At 38.4% G+C, this 20,600-nt stretch overlaps 1 protein-coding gene and 1 non-coding gene across 2 annotated transcripts; one reads left to right on the top strand and one right to left on the bottom strand.

The window, feature by feature from the left end:
- Positions 1 to 1,694: 1,694 nt before the first annotated feature.
- LOC112534742 lies at positions 1,695 to 1,801 on the bottom strand. The gene has a single exon (XR_003079004.2). It is a non-coding gene; the product is annotated as a small nucleolar RNA R71 (small nucleolar RNA).
- A 3,819-nt stretch (positions 1,802 to 5,620) lies between these two features.
- On the top strand, positions 5,621 to 6,196 carry LOC107261192. Its single transcript, XM_015718671.2, has one exon. The coding sequence runs from the start codon at positions 5,621 to 5,623 to the stop codon at positions 6,194 to 6,196; it is 576 nt and encodes a 191-aa protein (XP_015574157.2).
- Positions 6,197 to 20,600: the final 14,404 nt, after the last annotated feature.

Raw genomic sequence — 20,600 nt, 5'->3', positions numbered from 1 at the left:
CCTGACCTTGAAACTCATATACGTACGCAAGCCATCTTTTTCCAGACTTCGACGCTCGACTTTGAGAGACCATTTTACACATTGAAGGACAAATTTCAGTGGTTCAAGCATCACATTGAAGATCAAGAGTGGATTTTGAGGCATTTAAGAGGCAATTCGAGGTTCATTATTCAGATTTGGAGATTGAAGACTGTCCATCTAATTTGAAGAAGAAGGGTGTACATGTTTCCAATTTCCTCTTATGCATTTGTTCTTTATTTTATTTTACTCATTAGTATGAGTAGCTAGAGCTGCTAAAACCCATTAGGGTTCCTTTGTTTGTTGGATTGTACTTCATGTTTATGAGATTTTGAGTTTCAATTCTTGTATTCTTCTTGCTTTCAGTATTAATAAGATATCGCATTATTCATGAGACATTGTGAATTGTGTTTTTTAGATTGCTTTCTGTAATTGAGAAATTTATTTAGTAATTGGAATTTTGAATAGCAAGAACTGGTTAATAATCACTTAGAGATAAGGGTAATTAACTAGCCGGATTAAGAATTTACAACTCTTAATAGCAGTGGATTAATCTTAAGGCTAACCTAAAATCAATTGTTAGGAAGAGATTCCGTCGTTTAGGTTCTTAGGCTTAGGAATTCGGTGTAGAGGGAACTCGAATTCAATTTAGAATCCGTTCACGGGTGATCATAATTGGTAATCAATTTAATTTCTACCTTTGTTAAAATCCAACTAGCTTAGGTCCCCCTTGGGTTTGCTTTCTTTCCTCGATTGTCTCATTAAACCTTTGCAGATTGCTTGGCATTAAGTTAATCATTTATCTTGCACCTAGTTATAGATTAGTAACTTCTTCACTATTAGTTAAGGTTAGATAACATAAGATATTGGAGTAGTTCTTGGCTCACCCTTTCCCGGGAATACGACCTTAATACTCGCTATTAGTGCTAGTATGCATCAATAGGTTCACTGCCTTAGATTGTAGCTGCATAAATAGCTCATCAAGTTCTTGGCGCTATTGTTAGGGAACTTTTTATGTGAACTAGAGTGAATTTGTGTTTGTGTTACTCTAGCCATTTTTGTCTTCTATATTTTGATTCTTTATTTTTTTATTCATTTTTGTGTTCTTTGGTTGCTGCCTCTTAATTTCAGGTAGTTTATGACCAAGAGCTCTAATCCTACTCCTGTAGACCCTCTTGCTGAACTAAAGCGATCCCTCCGTCTTTTGAGGAAGCATATGCAAGAAGAAGAGGAGGCGCAAATAAAGATTGAAGCCCTATGAATAGACTAGTAGAGATAGGAGACAACAACAATCAGGCTACTGATGAAAATAGGACAATGTACGAGTTTGCTAGACCTTCTCTTACAGGGACACAGACGAGTATATTGCAACCACCTGTGGTAGCTAATAACTTCGAGATAAAGTCGAACGTGATATAAATGGTCCAGAATAGTGTACAATTTGGGGGACTACCGAGCGAGGACCCAAATGCTCATATAGCCAATTTCTTAGAGATTTGTGATACCTTCAAGATAAATGGAACGACTGATGCTGCCATTCGGTTGAGGCTGTTTCCATTTTCTTTGAGGGACCGAGCGAAGAGATGGTTGCAGTCACTCCCAGCCAACACTATTACAACATGGAGTTCTTTGGCTGAGAAGTTTTATATAAGTACTTTCCTTCTGCTAAAACTGCTAGATTGAGAAATGACATATCTTCTTTTATGCAGTTCGATGACGAGAACATTTGTGATGCCTGGGAGAGGTACACGGACTTGCTTTGATATTGCCCGCATCACGGATTACCAGTATGGATGCAGGTTCAAACTTTCTATAGTGGTTTGAACCTTGCTACCATGTAGATGGTAGATGCTGCAGTAGGTGGGGCCCTGACCAGTAAGACGCCGGAGTAGGTGCAGAATCTGATAGAGGAGATGGCCATGAACAACTACCAGTGGCAATCCTCTAAGAGTCGGTCAGTTAAGTAGGGAGTGGTCAACCGGTTAGATTCTACAGCAGCCTTGGCAGCTCAAGTGGAGCTCTTGGCCAAGAAAATAGACCAGCTCCAAATGCCGGTTCATGCAACACAGATTGGCTACGAGTTCTGTGGTGGCTCGCACTATAGTGCAAACTATAATGTGGGAGGTATGTGTGCTTCACCTTCCACTTCTTCTCCTTCTCTATCCTCTATTATTTTTGTTGACCTTGAACATGTAGACTATATGGGTAATGCACATAGACAACCAAGTTAGCATAATCATCTCAACTTCAGTTGGAGGAATAATAACGCCTAGGGACAACCGGGTTTTCAGAGATTGCATTAGCAACAGTCCCAGCAGCAGGCTGGTCCATCCCAACTACCTCGAGGAGTTGGTGATGAAGTTTATGTCCTCTACTGATAATAGGTTCCAGCAGACGGACAGTGCACTTAGGAATCAGTAGGACTCCATTCAGAATTTGAAGAACCAGATAGGCCAGATTTCTAAGATGTTGGCTGAGAGACAGCCAGGGATGCTCCCCAGCATTATAGATTCTAACCCGAGGAAGCACTACAAGGCTATCACCTTACGATCAGGTAAGCAGTTATCTAGTTCTTTACCTGTAGCTAATGATGATGATGTTGTTGTGCAGGATGAGCCTGTCAGGAAGGAGCCAGAGCCTGAGGAGATAGAGCCTATAAGAGCTGAGGATAAGAAGAAGAGTCCTGTGAGAGAGTACTAGCCATCGATTCCATACCCTGCTTGACTGAAGCAGGAAAAGATTGACTAGTAGTTTGGTAAGTTTCTAGACCTTTTTAAATAACTGCACATTAACCTTCCTTTTGTTGAGGCTATTTCGCGGATGCTGAAGTACGCGAAATTCTTGAAGGAGATATCGAGCAACAAGAGGAAGCTAAAGGACTTGGGATTGGTGACCCTGAACGAGGAGTGCTCCACCATTCTACAAAATAAGTTGCCTGTTAAGAGGCGTGATCCAAGGAGTTTTACTATACCCTGTATTATTGGTGAATTACCTATTAGTGGTGCTTTAGCTAACTTAGGAGCTAGTATTAACTTGACGCCCACTAGCTTGTTTGATAGACTTGGTTTGAGTGAGCCTAAACCCACTAGGATGAGCATTCAGTTAGCATATAGGACTATTAAGATTCCTAGGGGTATAGTTGAGGATGTGCTTGTTAAGGTAGACAAGTTCATATTTCGTTGTCATGGATATGGAGGGTGAGAGTATTGTGCCACTGATCTTAGGTAGACCTTTCCTTGTTACATCTAGCGACTTCCATGAGACATTCTTTAGACCATGATGATATTGTATTTTCTGTGGATGTCTTGGATGATATTGTTGAGTCTCATATGCAGAAGATTTTGCTTGATGATCCTTTACAAGTCGCATTGTAGAGAGATGAGAAGGAGTTGTCCAACGAGCAAGTGCTGGAGCAACAGCTCGCTTGTTTGCTGGCTAGTGAGCCCAGCCGTTCTATTAACCCATTTATTTCTCTTGACAGGTCAAAGGTGTAGAATGTGAGACCTTCTATTAAAGACCCCCTAGTCTTAGAGTTGAAGGAATTGCCCAAGCACTTGAGTTATGCCTACTTGGATGAGGCAGAGAGGCTGCCAGTTATTGTTGCAGCAGACTTGACTCCTGAGAAGAGGGAGATGACTTTATCCTCTCTCAGGAAGTACTCTACGACCTTTGCATATAAAATTGCTGATATTTCTGGAATCAGCCCCAGTTTTTGTTCGCATAAAATCCTGATGGAGGATAGTTTCAGGCCAGTGGTGCAACCATAGAGATGACTTAACCCGAACATGAAGGAGGTGGTGAAAAAGGAGGTAATTAAACTTTTTGATTCAGGTTTGATTTATCCCATATCTGATAGCTCTTAGGTGAATCCTGTGTAGGTTGTGCCAAAGAAAGGAAGGATGACTGTGATAAAAAATGAGAAGGACGAGTTGATATCGACTAGGATGGTAACTGGTTTTCGGGTTTCCATCGATTATAGGAGGCTCAATGATGTAACCCGGAAGGACCACTTTCTCCTTCCATTCATTGATAAGATGCTTGAGAGTCTAGCGGGCCATATGTTTTACTATTTTCTTGATGGCTTTTTAGTTTATTTCCAGATACCAATTGCACCTGAGAACTAGGAGAAGACAACCTTTACTTGCCCCTATAGGATGTTCGCATACAGGAGGATGCCATTTGGTTTATGTAATGCACCTACTACTTTTCAGAGATGTATGATGGCGATCTTCCATGATATGATTGAGGAGTATATAGAGGTTTTCATGGATGACTTCTCAGTGTTTGGTAACTCTTTCTCACATTGTTTGTCTAATCTAGAGCGTGTACTTGCATGTTGTGTTGAGGCAAACTTGGTTCTTAATTGGGAAAAATGCCATTTTATGGTGAGAGAGGGTATTGTGTTAGGGCATAAGATTTCGCATGCGAGGGTGGAGTTAGATAGAGCTAAGGTAGAGACCATATCGAAGTTGCCACCCCCTAGTTCTCTTAAAACTGTTAGGAGCTTTTTTGGGCATGTTGGCTTTTATAGAAGATTCATTAGGGATTTCTCTAAGATAGCTAGGCTTCTTACTTAATTGCTTGCTAAGGATGTGCCTTTTGTGTTTGATGCTGATTTCCTACAGGCTTTTGAGTTATTGAAAAAGCTACTAACCACAGCTCCTATCATGGTTTCACTTGATTAGGGGCTGCCCTTTGAACTTATGTGCGATGCTAGTGATTTTGTAGTTGGAGCTATTCTTAGACAACGGTTTGAGAAGAAGTTCCAGCCTATCTATTATGCTAGCAAGACGTTGGCGGATGCCCAAGAGTATTATACCACCACTATGAAGGAGTTGTTAGCTGTGGTTTATGCCTTCGACAAGTTTCGCTCATAACTTGTGCTATCAAAGACCATTGTCTATACGTACCATTCGTATTGAGGTACTTGTTCAGAAAGCATGATGCTAAACCGAGACTGATTAGATCGATTTTACTCTTGCAGGAGTTTGATATAGAGATTAAGGATAAAAAGGGCTCTGAAAACTTGGCAGCGGATTACTTATCGAGGTTGGAGAACCCGAGTTTGGCAGCACTTGATGAGAGAGCCATTGATGATAGTTTCCTTGAGGAGCATTTGTATTCATTGCAGGTATACACCAATTCTCCTTGGTTTTCTGATTATGCGAATTATTTGGTTGTAAAGGTCCTACCAAAGGGTATGACATATCAGCAAAAGAAGAAACTCTTTGCTGACGTGAAATACTACATTTGGGAAGACCCCTTTCTATTTTGTGTTTTTGCAGATCAAGTGATTAGGCGATGTGTATATGGGGAGGAAACTCTCCAAATCCTTAAGCATTTCCATGAGGGACCAACTAAAGGCCATCAGGCGGCCAATCATACTACTAGGAAGGTGCTAGATGCAGGATTCTACTAGCTTACGAGCTTTCAAGATGCAAGAGCCTTTGTCCAGGTTTGTGATGCATGTCAACGGTCAAGTAACATCTGTTCCGGTGATGAGATGCCCAGACTAGTATAAAAGTTGTTGAGATTTTTAATGTTTGGAGCATCAACTTCATGGGACCCTTTCCTTTTTTCTTATGGAAATAAGTACATACTTATGGCTGTTGAGTACTTTTCTAAGTGGCCAGAGGTGCAAGCTTTTCCCACTAATGATGCTAGGGTTGTTGCTAAGTTCCTTAAGAAATTATTTTCTAGGTTTGATACACCTAAAGCTTCGATTAGTGATAGGGGGACCCATTTTTGTAATACCCAATTAGAGAAAGTATTTAAATACTATGGGGTCACACACCGGTTCGCTATACCCTATCACCGACAAACTAGTGGGCAAGTGGAGGTAATTAATAGGTGTTTGAAGCACATTCTAGAGAAAACCGTGGGGACTAGTATGAAGGATTGGGTTGCCAAGTTATATGATGCATTATGGGTTTTTAGAGTAGCTTATAGGACCTCTATTGGTTTTACACCATATAGGCTAGTTTATGGTAAGACATGTCATTTACCTATTGAATTGGAACACAAGGCCCTTTGGGCTTTGAAATCATACAACTTTAGTGTTGATTCTGCAAGTAAAGAAAGACAATGTCAGCTGAATGAGTTAGAGGAGTGGCATCAGCAAGCTTATGACAGCTCCCTAATTTACAAGGATAGGATGAAGAAGCGGCATGATCAATGATTGAGAGGCTCAAAAGAGTTCAAAGTTGGAGACAAGGTTCTTTTATATAACTCAAGTCTTTGTTTTTTTCCAGGTAAGTTGAAGAGCCTATGGTCAGGACTATTCGTAGTCAAGCAAGTCTTTCCATATGGCACAATGGAGCTGTATCATCCGGAGAAGGGAGAATTTAAGGTTAATGGGCATAGGCTGAAGCATTATCACGAGAACTCGTTAGAAGTTAAGGAGCGAGTGAACATGGTGCTTTTCTAACAAGAGTAGTCTGGTGTTGAGTCCAGCTAAAAGAGTCAACAAAAAAGAAGCGCTTTTGGGAGGTATTCCCATATTTAGTTTTACATTTTTTATTAGTTACTTGCATGTTTGGTTGTAGTTAGAGCACTTACTTAATTATTGAACTTAATTGCTTAAGTTGAAGTTTTTAATACCTTAAGTTGGATTTTTGGTTATTGGTGAACATTAGCTTCACTTTTTAATATATTTTTACTTCACTTATAGCCTGAATATGTATGTATGTATGTTAAATGTAGGCAGGAAGTTGAATGGTTAGAAATGTCGAACTCAGAGGTTCAGCACGGCCGTGGTCAAGGCCGTGCTAGTCAGCATGGGCCGAGTCAAGGCCGTGCTGAAGAAGGACAAGGTAAGGCTCAGAAATGGCTTATTCATCACAGCTTCCGAGGGAATCACGGGTTGCAACACCAAGCCGTGCTGATTAGCATGGCTGGCATCCAACCCGTGCTGAAAATGCACGTAAATTTTCTTTAAGGTCCCCGTGCTCACCCCCATGCCTATATATATGCGCCATTTTCAAGCTTTTGAACGTTTTCGCTCATTGAATTCTAAGGTGTTCTTCTTCCTTTTCTCTCATTTTCTTATCTTTCACGGGCAACTTAAGTAAGTTTCTTTAACTTTTGCAATTTAATTTGGCTAAGTTTGAGTTGTTTTTGCATTTTTAATTTAGGAAATTTTGATGGTGATCAAGTATTTTTAATTCTTTTTCCCATTCTCCATTTATTTTTCTATTCTTATCTACGTCAATTCTTAATAAAACCAAATTGTTGTTCATTTATTCTTTTTATCATTTCCTTTTATTTGTTAGTGTTTTGTTATTCATTGCTTCTCTTAGTTTAATTGTTTTTAATTCACACTGCTCAAGTTTAATTTGGATTATAATTGTGTACTATGCTCATCAATTTGTTCAGCTTAGTTGCTGCATTTTTGTAATTATGATAATGTACATGCTAAGTGTGGGGTTCGAAATTCGTAAAGTTAATTTATGACAGTTTATATTAATCAATTCATAGCATAAATTCTCTTTACTTGGTAATTGATTCATGTGCCTATTTTGTATGATCTAGCTATTACCAATTTTATATTTTGTGTTGGAATGCCATTGCGCATTAGTTTTTCTGCAGGAATTTGAGGCTTTAGGCATAGTGTTAAGCCTAAAGTTTTCTGTTGATCAATTTTTAGTCGTTATGCTGCTGAATTTTTAGTGGAATTTATTTTTACTTGATTACTTGCTCGATTACTAATGATTGATTGTATTAGGTAATATGAGGGAACGAGAATAAGCCCGTCGCCATCAACCACAATGCACTGCTATTAGCAAGTGCTCGCGTGGCAATGGACCTTCTTCTTTTACTTCACCTTCACCTAGGCGACCACCAGCACTAGCACCCCCCCTACAACAACAGCTAGTCTGAGCAAGAAGAATAGCAGCTGCACATCCACCCGCACTTGCTCGACATCGCCTATGGACATTCCAAAATGTTGATCATAATGCCGCTTCCAAGTCATGCAATGAAAGCAAGGAATGGCAAGGTGATGTCTTGATTTTGTATCCTTAGAGAGAGTTGCATTGACTTAGGATGTTTGTGAACTATCTGACACATTACCTTACACACGCTTCTTTGACATCATTGAGCATACCACCGCGAGCTAACTATTGAGTTTCTAAGCACCTTCTTCCTATAGCAGCAGATCACAAACTGGCATCAGCCTGATGCAGTTTACTTTAGACTTGGATGAATGGAGTTCTCGATGTTAGTTGTACAGTTTGGGATGCATTTGGGTTTATGGACTGAGTAGGAGATCTCAGGCGAGGAATATCAGGGATGCATCTACGTTCACCCCATCTCTTACGACACCATATGGGATTCAATCGTACTCAGGCCAGAACCACACTATCCCAGTAGGTCTAAGGCATCTAGCCTTCTAGATCATCTCTGCTATCTTCATGCACTTCTAGCTTACACTATTATAGGCTGAGGAGATAGCTTTGGAGTGATCACAAAGACTGATGTGTTTATTCTCTAGGCTATGCAACACCGTAAGAAGCTTGACATGGGGTATTTGGTTGCTCGTCAAGTACGATCCTTCATAGTCGATGCTAGAAGGAAATGCATTGTTGCTTTGGCCTATATGTGACTAGATTGGCCAAGAGATTGTGTGTACTGGACGATTGTCTAGCCGAGCTTTCTCAGATTGGTGACATGACACCATTAAGGGTTAGAAAAATGATCACGATCACTCAACACCTACATGGAATTGAGTACAGGTTCATTAGTGCAATAGTGAGAGAGACTAGAGAGGCAATAGCTAGAGGAGCTCAGGACCTTACTATTGAGATTCCAGATGTTAGGATTTCTAACCCAGCTAAAGTATTCATGCCTACAACCTAAAGCTTCTTCTTCTTACTCTATAGGGATATCGAGCACTCAGATTAGTGCTTTGGTTGACCGATTAGATCGAGCACTACTTTCTACTCTAGATGCAAAATTGATGGGATTTGAATATATTAAAGATTTGTATATTAATAACGCTGATTTTGGTAATATGTTTAATGCTGTGAGAAAGTAGCTTTTGGGAAGTTCTATAAGCATGATGGATTTTTGTTTAAAGAAAACAAATTATGTGTGCCTAGGCATGATGGACGTGTTGCATGTAAACAGGCTAAGTCTAAAGTTCAGTCTCATGGTTTGTGTACTTCTTTGCCTATACTTAGCAAACCTTGGGTTGATATTTCCATGGACTTTGCATTAGGTTTTCCTAGGACAAAAAGGGGTAAGGATTCTATATATGTGGTTATTGGTAGGTTTTCTAAGATGGCTCATTTCATACCTTGTCATAAAATTGATGATGCATCACATATAGCTTATTTGTTCTTTAAGAAAATTGTGTGCATACATGGCATACCGAGAACTATTACTAGTGATAAGGGATGTGATTCTTGAGTTACTTTTGGAAGACCTTATGGTGTATATTAGGTACTAAACTTTTTTTTCTACTACTTGTCACCCATAAACCGATGGTCAAACAGAGGTAGTCAATAGGACTTTATCCACTTTGTTGCGTGCTATCATTCAAAAGAACTTGAAAACTTGGGAGGAGTTTTTGCCGCATGTTGAGTTTGCATATAATAGAAGTGCCCATTCGACCATTAAATTTTTATCCTTTGAAATTGTATGTGGTTTTAATCCACTTACTCCTTTGGATTTAACTCTTTTACCACTTGATAAGCGTGTTGATTTTGATGGAAAGAAAAGGCAGATTTTGTGCGTGATTTACATGCTAAGGTGCAGCACAACATTGAGAAAAGGACCGAACAATATATTAATCAAGCCAATAAGGGGCAGAAAAAGGTGGTCTTTGAGCTTGGAGATTGGGTTTGGGTGCATATGAGAAAGGAAAGATTTCCTACACAACAGTGTTCCATGTTGCTTTCAAGGGGAGATGGTCCTTTTTAAGTGCTTAAAAGGATTAATGACAGTGCCTACAAGCTTGACTTGCCTGGTAAGTACAATATCAATGCTTCTTTTAAGGTTGCTGATTTATTCCTCTTTGATGTAGGTGAAGATTCGAGCACAAATCCTTTTAAGAGAGAGGGAATGATATGAATCAAGGCACTAAGCTTCAAGACCTAGGCCCAAATTGTTCGTCAAGCTTAAGGGACCCTTTGATCATTCAAGATGGGCCAATCACAAGGTCTAAAGCGAAACGCATGAAGCAGGCCCTAAATGGACTAGTACAAGACATATGGGCCAAGGCCATATTAACCCATGAAGAGTTGGATTTAATTAAGACTCCTAGTCAATTAATCTAATTCAATATGTTGGGCCTTAATCATCATGTTTGGGCCAAGTTACATTAAAGAGAACAAGGATGGCCACATATCTCAAAGAGGAAGCAAAGGAAGCAAGCTAGAAGAGGAAATAAGGAAGTGGCGCCTAAAAAGAGTGTGTCTCCATAACCTAATAGGCGACTCACAAGAGGAAACAAGGAAGGGCAACCACATTTCTCCTTGATTTGGGCATCTATCTTTGGTTGACTAGTCAATTCCTCTTTAGTAGAATTGCCTATTTAACCAAAGTGCACTTTTTTGTCATATAGGAAACTTTTCTTTAGCATATAATTTAGTTAATTCGTAATTAGTTTATTTCCTTTATACTATTTAGGAATTAAGTCTATTTCTTTCTCTATATAAACAAAGTATAGTAACATTATTCGAGCTTAATGAATATTTTGAGTTAAACATATTTGTGAGAGTTATTCTTGCTTGGTTCTTTAGAAGAACTTCAAACTTATCAATAATTTGGTCTTGTGGTGTTCAACCTTTCTTGAGTGTGGTGTTAACAATCTTTCTTATACCAAGATTCAAGATACAAGTTATCTTTAGGTGAAGGTCATCAAAGTTCAGTTCTAACTTTCTTGGGAATCTTTTCCAATTCCGCGTGTTGGGTCTTATCACATGTTTCTAAGGTTCACATCATCGTGCAATAAATATATAATTTTAATAACTCAAAAATGGTAATAAATACTCATTATATACTTATAATAAACTCAAAACATACAATATACTATTAAGTCTAAAGTGTATTTGAATATAAGCTGATTATACTCGTATATATTTTGATGATACATTTTACATACTCAAAATAACTTGGTATCAATCATCTATCATAGTATTTACATTTTGCTTCTCCAATTTGCTCAATAATGATTTTTGTTATCAGATTTTCTTACTCGTTATAATCTGAAATGTTTTGATTTGTCAAGAGATTTTCAAGAATTGCTCTTGATTCTTGTCAGCACCCATTTTCCGGATCTAGATATCGAGGGAATTACAAAAAGAATCCGATAATGAAAGTTACTGCCTTTCTCGAGTCTCGGATATAAAGGAGGGGCGAATCTAAGTAAAGGTTGAGAATAATAGGACCTAAAATTACTTCTCTAGAATCAATTGGGACCCAATTGACAAAAATAAAATAAAATTTGAGAGTGAAACGACAGTCTTTACAAGTTCAGGGACTAAATCGTCAAAATGTTCAAAACTTTTGCCTCTTGAAACTAACCAGCTCTGTGAACAGCCAAACCGGCTCTACACCTTAAAAGTTTATTTTTTCATATAAATGAATACTTATATGTTTTTTCCAAGGTTTCCTAACCCTACTGCTATTAATAGATTAATACACTCTAGGTTTAGGGTTAGTTACACTCTTCAAATTTTTTTTATTATAGAGATACGTCGACATAGATAAAGAGTTAGTTTTTAGCAAGCCACTAAGAAAGAGCTCCAAATTAGAAAACTCATTTAAGAACAATAGAAGCTTTACTAAAACTACAAAGTAGAATTGGATTCCCAACCAATCTTTAATTCAACAGCTTCCTCGTCTCTTGAGACTTACCAAACAATAACCAAAGGTGACAACTTAGTTGTGTGCCTGAAATCGAATGGTGACTTGCATCTTTGTGCTAGTCTCTATGACTAATCAGCTTGTTCCAGATTATGTTGAAAAGCCTTGCAGTGTCGTCATATCTAAAGACACTTAGTTGTGCATCCAAAACCGCCACCCACAATAGCGACTCTACTAGGGATAAGAAAAGTTTATTCTAGTGTATCTTTATTTTTAATTTTATTATTTAATGAGTGGTTCTTGCATCACTATACCATTTTCACACATTGTGCACTTTGGTCCCTATAGCCTCGATGGTGTCGATTAGTGGTTCTTTAGTTCCATTGGAACCCTAGAATTACAATACTGGCTAACTATCATTCACATATAATGAGTGAATTTCCTTCGTTGCAATTTACCTGTGGGAATCTTTTATCTTTCCCTAAGACTCAACTCACAGTAATGATAGTAGTAATCTCCCTTAGGAACCCTATCGCGTGCTATTTTGACTTCTTATAAGTACTTAAAATCCATATATTAGAAAGCCTTGGCCCACTATCCCTTACTGATAGGAAGCCCAAACCTGAAATCCTAGGGAAGAAAGACTCACCATGAATCATGTGCGGGAATAATAAGGTTGGAAGGGTGATTTGTATATTAATTTTTATGCTAACCGTTTCTCTTTTGTCTTTGTGCATAGCACGTGCATCATGCATCTCATGCCTTACACGCATCGTACTAACCTTTCATTTTTTTTAGCCATATAGACACTCCTTTAGATTGGAGAAGATAAAATAGTGGAAGGCTGGAGAGAATGCCAATCTCACGAAGAATTTGAACTATATTAGAGCTTCTTGAAAAGCCAAGACATCATGCTTCCACAAGTTAGACTGAAACTACATCCGAAATGGCCAACGAAAGAGTTAACGAGCAAGATGTCGAGATCCTCAAGAATGTCATCATTGACGATATGAGGGGTGTGATCTGGGAGGAAGTCCAACAAATTTTGGTTGGGATGGCTGTGAATCAAGCCCCACTTGCTACTTTGATCACGCCTGTTAATCCCCCTATTGTTGTTGATCTAGTTGCGGTTGTCATTGAAACTACCACCGCAATCGCTATTGCCACTATTGCTACTTGTTGATGCTAATGCTAAAGACCTTACTAGAAGGAGGGTGCCCCAAAAATTTTAGGATTTTGATGAGTATGTGCTAGATCAAGCTAAAAGGGACACTGCCCTTGCCACCAATGATGCTATAAATGGTTTAAGCGCCATGCTTGACAAGATGTAAGGCATGCTATAAATCAAGCAATAGGCTTGACCTATAATTTTGAGGAATTAGTGTTGAAGGGTGAAGATAAGCTGCCTGCCAAATTCAAAATGCTTAAGATGAACAAGTTTAATGGGATTGGTGATCCGAAGGTTCATCTAAAGCAATATGTAACTATTATAGGAACTACACAATTGATTAGGACCCAAATTGTCAAGCCATTTGTATCATCGCTAGAAGGACCTGCTGTAAACTAGTATCATGGTCTGGAAAAATCTGCCAAAGTTGAATGGTGTGATTTATGTAATTTATTTGTTAAAAAATAGGATTATAATACTCAGTTGGAAGTCTCAAGTAGAGACCTTAAGTCCACTAAGCATAAACTGAATGAGTCCTTCTCCAATTTCTTAACCAGGTGGAGAAATAAAGCTGAGTTGATGAAGAACAAACTCTCTAAAGAGGAACAAGTTCATATGGTGGTCTGAAATTTTCTTTCTAGTTGGGTTGAAAGGCTTTAGATGATGAAACCGAAGACTTTCATGAACTTGTATGGTGATGGGGTTCTGGTTGAAGAGGTTGGAAATGATAACAGGAAAATTGTGCGAAGCAGTGAAAGGCCAAATTATCAGGCTAGAGGGAACATGACTTTGGATGTGAATGATGTCAAGCAACCGAGAAAGTTCTCCAACTTCATGCAACCTTTCTCAAAGATCTTTGAGAGGTTAGTACCGAATGGCATGCTTTGACCAACCCCCTTCAAAAACCCACCTAACCTAAATGCAGCTGCTATAAACCCAACACCTACTACAAGTCCCATCAAGCACCCAACCACCATACATACAACTGCATCCGGCTAAAATATTAAATCCAAGACCTCATCGATGCTAAAAAATTAACCGACCTAGACCAACCCAGTACCAAAAGAAACCCTCTGCCAAAATATAACAACATACCACCACCAAACCAAGTCTCCATGATCATGTCTGACTTCAGTAAAGAGGAGGTCATAAACTCTTTCGAAGATGTGTCTGTACCGGAGCCAGGGCTAAAGACCGAACCAAATAGCCCACAAAGAACCTTCACCAAGCTAGGGGCATCACTATTTATGGTGTTCCGTCACCTAAAATGGAGTGGAAAACTCAAGCCCCAATTGCCAAAGAATTGTTCTAAACCTCACAGTGGTTAGTATTGTGACTATCACTAGGCTTTCGGGCATATGATGGATCAGTGCAACCGTCTCAAGCACGAGATTTAGGTAAGAGCCTATGATAAAACAAATTGAGACGTGGAAGGAATATTCTCAGCACTAGTAAAGACAGGTACTATAGAATCCTAGGTAGAGTTCATTATTTTGGATATTCTAGTAACTTTTGCACTGTTATGTAGAAGGCCATGGTTCTATGCCTTAGGAGAAGTTCCTTCTTTTGTGCATTAGAAGGTAAAGTTCTCTCATGAAGGCGAAATAGTAACCATCAACGTTGAAGGTGGTAAGGTTGTCTCAGCCATTCAAGAAGCTGTGAAAGAGCTGGAAGCCCTAATTGGATTCTAAGTTGTTGCTCTCTATGAGGACTACATGGATCCTAAAGTAACCAGCATGTTCAAAAATATGGATTTCATGCCTGGAATAGGACTAGGAGAAAACTAGCAGGGTATAGTAAAGTTGCCAGACTTTAAAGGTCAGAAAACTCGGCACGGGCTGGGTTACCATGAGGATGAAGATGAGGGAAAATCACAAGGTAAGACTCTAAAGATGTATTTTTCCAAGAGTACAAGCCCTGCTCTAGGAAGCTCGAACTTGGTACAATAGCTAGGACTGAGGTACCGGGATTTGAGATATTCAAGAATCTGATCATCGACAAAATGGTCGAGCTGAGCATCAAGGAAGTCCGTGAGAAGGTCACCACCATGGTTGAGGAGCTTTAGTTGGAAGAGTTCATCGGTCCGCCTAAGAAGATGGATCAATAAGAGCTAGTATTTTATGATTATGTTATAATATCGGGCCTTTATAAGGACGATGTTTCTTTTATTTTGAAGATCAAAGATATGAACAATAATTTTGCTTACTTGTGCGATGTTTTTCCTAATGGTAGTATGCATTTTGATAATCATGACATGTGCATGTTTGACATTAATTCCATATAAATTGATTCATTTAATTTAGGCATGAATGAAAATCTAAGGAACATTTTGATAACTCATGATATAACTCTTGAAGAAAGAAAAGAATTGAAAAAGATAATGGAAAAGAGAAAAGAGGTATTTTCTTGGTCTTATAACGACATGCCAGGGTTAGATAGAAGGATAATAGAGCATCACATTCTAACCTATCCACACATTCAACCAAAAAATGAGAAGGCTAAGACCGGAATGGGCAGAAAAGATACGAGAAGTTGCTAAGCAGGTAAAAGCTAATATCCTTGATGTAGTAGACTATCTTGAATGGTTAACAAACATCGTTTCAGTCACAAAGAAGGATGGTAAGGTTAAAATATGTGTGAATTATCAGGACCTGAATAAGGCATGCCCTAAGAATGACTTTCCCCTTCCTCACATTAATGTTATAGTTGATAGTGCCGCTTCAAGTGCAATGTATTCCTTCACTAGTGGTTTCTCCAAGTACAACTAGATCATGACGACAGTAGTAAATAAGTTGAGACGTCGTCAACCACCTAATGTGGGATATATTGCTACAAGGTTATGCCTTTTGGACTACAGAATGCAGGGGCAACTTATCAAAGAGCAACCACCATGTTGTTTCACGACATGATGCATAAGGAAGTGGATGTGTATGTAGATGATATGATGGTAAAATTCAAAATAAGGGAAAAGCATTTTCAGGCTCTTGATAAGTTCTTAGGATGAGTGGAAAGGTATAACCTAAGGCTCAATCTAAAGAAGAGTGTATTCAGAGTAATGTCAAGAAAGCTGTTAGGGCATATAGTGAGTCAACGAGGAATAGAAATTGACCCAGACAAGGTTAAGGCTATTCAAGAGATGCCAGCACTAAAAATAGATAAAGAAGTCAGAGGGTTTCTAGGATGTCTATAATACATCAGCAAGTTCATTTCCAAGCTCACAATGGTTTGTGATCCTATATTTAAGTTTTTGAGGAAACACCAACCTATTGTGTGGGATGAACATTGTTAGAAAGCCTTTGACAGAACCAAAGAGTATTTGGTGGAGCCGCCAGCACTAAACTCGTTAAAGGATGAAAGCTGTTAATTCTATACTTAAACTTGGAGGAGGAATCCATAGGGGCGATGGTAATGCAGTGTGGGCCTAATGATTTAGAGCATGCGGTCTTTTATCTCAGTAAGAAATTGATGCCTTATTAGTCAAAGTATAACCTTATAGAGAAAATGTGTCCAGTCATGATGGTAAGGTTGTGAAGGAGCTGGAAGCCCCTACTAGATTCCAAGTTGTTGTTCTTTACGAGGACTACATGGATCCTAAAATAGCCAACATGTTCAAAAAGATGGATTTCATGCCTGGAATGGGGCTAGGAAAGAACCAGCAAGGAATTGCAAAGCTATCAGACTTCAAAGGTTAGAAAACTTGGCACAGGCTAGGTTCCCATGAGGATGAAGATGAAGGCAAACCAAAGGGTAAGACTTTAAAAGACGTATTTATCCATGAGTATAAGATTTACTTTAGGGAGCCCGAACTTGTTATAATAGTTGGGACTGTGGTACCAGAATTTGAGATATTTAGAAATCTGATTGTCGACAGGATGGTCGAGTTGAGCATTAAGGAAGTCCGTGAGAAGGTCACCACTAAGATTGAGGAGCTGAAGATGGAAGAATTCGCCACTCTGCCTGAGATGAATCAACAAGAACTAGCTGCCCTGATAGAGGAGCGTATCATTGATGTATTTTATAATGATGTAATAACGTCCAATTTTTATGAGGATAATGTTTCTTTTATTTCAAATATTAATGATATGAACAATAATTTTGCTTACTTCTACGATGTTTTCCCTAATGTTGGTGTGCATTTTGATAATCATGACATGTGAATGTTTGACATTAATTCCATACAAATTGATTCATTTAGTTTAAGCACAAATGAAAATCCAAGGAACATTATGATAACTTATAACATAACTCTTTAGGAAAGGAAAGAATTGGAAAAAACACTAGAAAAAAGAAAAGAGATATTTTCTTGGTCCTATGATGACATGCTAGGGTTAGATAGAAATATAGTAGAGCATCACATTCTAACTTATCTGCATATCAAGCCGATTAAATAGAAAATGAGAAGGTTAATACCGGAATGGGCAAAGAAGATATAGGAACAAGTTGCTAATCAGGTAAAAGCTAATTAACTTGACGTAGTCGACTATCCCAAAATGTTGGCAAATATCATCCCAATCCCGAAGAAGGATGGTAAAGTAAGAATGTTTATGGATTATTGAGACCTGAATAAGGCATGCCCTTAGGACGACTTTCCTCTTACTCACATAGACGTGATAATTGACGGTGCTTCTTCAAATGCGATATATTCCTAAATTGATGGTTTCTTCGAGTACAACCAAATCATGATGGCAGTAGTAGACAATTTGAAGACGTCATTCATCACTGAATGAGGGACATACTGTTATAAGGTTATGCATTTTGACTAAGAAATATTAGGGCAACCTATCAAAGAGCAGCCACCACCTTATTTTATGACATGATGCATAAGGAGGTGGAGGTGTACGTAGATGATATGATAGTAAAGTCAGAAACAAGAGAAAGGAATTTTTAGGCTCTTGATAAGTTCCTAAAAGAGGTGGAAAGGTATAACCTAAGGATTAATTAGAAGAAGAGTGTATTCAGAGTAAGGTTAGGAAAGCTGCTGCAGCATATAGTGAGTCAACTAGGGATAAAGATTAATTCGAACAATGTTAAGGCTATTCAAGAGATGCCAGTGCCAAAGACAGAGAAAGAAGTCAAATGATTTCTAGGACGCCTACAATACATCAGTAGGTCCATTTCCAAGCTCACAATGGTTTTGTGATCCTGTATTCAAACTCTTGAGGATTAAAGCCTTTGACAGGATTAAAGAGTATCTAATGAAGCCACTAGTATTAAAGCTACCGAAGGATGGAAAACCATTGATTCTATACTTGGCCTTGGAAGAGGAAGCCATAAGGGCAATGGTAGTGCAGTGTGGGGCAAATGACGTAGAGCATGTAGTGTATTATCTCAATACGAAGTTGCTACTTTATAAGTTGAACTATAACATCGTAGAGAAGACGTGCCTAGCCATGATATGTGCTATAATTTGAGGCATTAGTATCTAATCTTATGGGGGCAAGCAATTTCAAAAATAGACCCGCTAAAATACCTGTTCGAAGCTCCATCTCTTAAAGGAACGCTGGCTAGATGGTTAATGATCCTAACAGTATTCAACATCGAGTACATCATCAAGAAAGTAGTTAAGGGTAGGCCTGTAGCAAAGCTTTTAGCTCAAAATGCGATTGAAGGAGATGACCCTTAGGATCTAAAGTTACTTGATGAGAATCTAGGGGTAGTCGAAATTCAAGAGTGGAAGATATACTTCAATGGAGCTATAAATGCAAGAGGTGCAGGGTTAGGAGTTACTTTTATCATGCCAGAAGGAGAAATGCTATTAATGGCTAAGAGATTTGATTTTAAAGTAATCAATAACATAACAGAGTATGAAGCATGCATATTTGGATTAGAAGTGGTTGTGGTCGCAGGAGTAAAGCAATTGATGGTATACAGGGACTCCATGCTAGTGACCCAATAAGCTATTGAGGAATGGGACGTGAAAGAAGAAAGATTGAAAGAATATATTAATTACCTCAGGACTTTGGTTTGCACTTTTTCTAAATGATCATTCATACACTTGTCGCAAGATGAGAACTAGATGGCGGATACGCTAGCTACCTTATCATCAATGTGGGACAATCCCCCACAACTTCCAATGAAGCCATTAGTGATTGTGAAGTCATGAGCACCCTGTTATCAAGGAAATTAGGTAATGCAAGTTCAAATGGGACTAGAAAAGAAGCCATGGTTTTACGATTATGAAGAGGTTTATAGAAGACATGGTATATCCCAAAGAAGCAACTATAAGAAAAGATACACATTGTGGGTACAGACTAGAAATTACCTCAGCCATAAAGGAGTGTTGTATAGAAGAATGACTTCAAGAATTCAGCTCTAATATGTTACTAAGTCAAAAGCGCAAGGAATGATGGAAAAGATGCACAAAAGAAAATACGAGGCTCATATGAACAATATAGTGTTAACTAGAAAGATTATGCATCAAGGTTATTACTAGTTAACAATGGAAAAAGATTGTATAGCTCTGGTAAGGGAATGCAGTGAGTGCTAGCTTTACACTAATCTAAGCTATATGCCTCTGACTGAGTTACATAACTTGACATCCTCATGGCCTCTTGCAGCTTGGGGAATCAACTTCATTGAAGAGATAAAACCTCCTTCAAATGGTCATAGATATCTAGTAGTTACAATCGACTATTTCTCCAAATGAGTTGAGCTTGAGTCATTTACTACTGTGGGGGCAAGAAAAATAGCTAGGTTTATAAAAAGGAATCTGATATGCAGATATGGAGTCCCACATTACGTTATGACAAATAATGTGGTGCAGTTCATAGGCGAAATAATAAACTTGTTAGCAGAATACGAGATCGAGCATCATAGGTCTTTCATACAGACCTCAAGCGAATGGCTCGGCGAAAGCAGTGATACGATGCTTATGCAACTACAACTAAGGTAGTAAACCTATCGATGCAGTCTAACACAATGACAAGTATTAAAAATATCATATTCCTCGGGAAAGTGAAATCCTAGAGTTACTACTTCGTTCCTTGTTATTTAGCCTAAAATTAATAACGGAGCTTTCTAAATTTACTAATGACTAAAAACTAAATTCTAAGTGTAATGCAAGAATGAATGAGCAAAGAGAATAATCAAGACAAGAAAGCAAACCTAAAAAGGACCTAGACTAGTTGGCAATCAAACAAAGGATAACAGATTGTTGAGTCCGATTATGCTACCCGTGGATGGATTCTAAACTGAATTCGTTTTCCCTCTCGAGACAACCAAATTCCTAAACTTAAGAACCCAAAGTTGGAATCGCTTCCTAATGATTGATTATTAAGTTAGCCTTAAGCTTTAATCCACCTCTATTAAGCTTTGTTAATTCATAATCTGGCAAATTAATTAACCTCTTGCAATTAAATTTCCAAACTCAATTAGAATTTCTCAATTGCTAAAAGAATTCTATGAATAGTAATCAATACAATCAATGTAACGAAAACTGGATTTATATTATTAATTGCCAAAAGAATACAAGAAAAGAAACTCAAACAATCTTAACAATTTAGTACAAAGCCAACATAGCAAGGAACCCCAATGGGTTCAATCAATCTAGCTACACATGTTCATATCTAAAACAAATAGGAATTCAATTACAATGAAAGAATAAAGA

This window comes from Ricinus communis, chromosome 2, assembly GCF_019578655.1.
Source record: "Ricinus communis isolate WT05 ecotype wild-type chromosome 2, ASM1957865v1, whole genome shotgun sequence".
NCBI classification, from domain to species: domain Eukaryota; kingdom Viridiplantae; phylum Streptophyta; class Magnoliopsida; order Malpighiales; family Euphorbiaceae; genus Ricinus; species Ricinus communis.
Note: the sequence above shows the minus strand (reverse complement) of the source record. Positions and strands in the feature narration are given on the sequence as shown.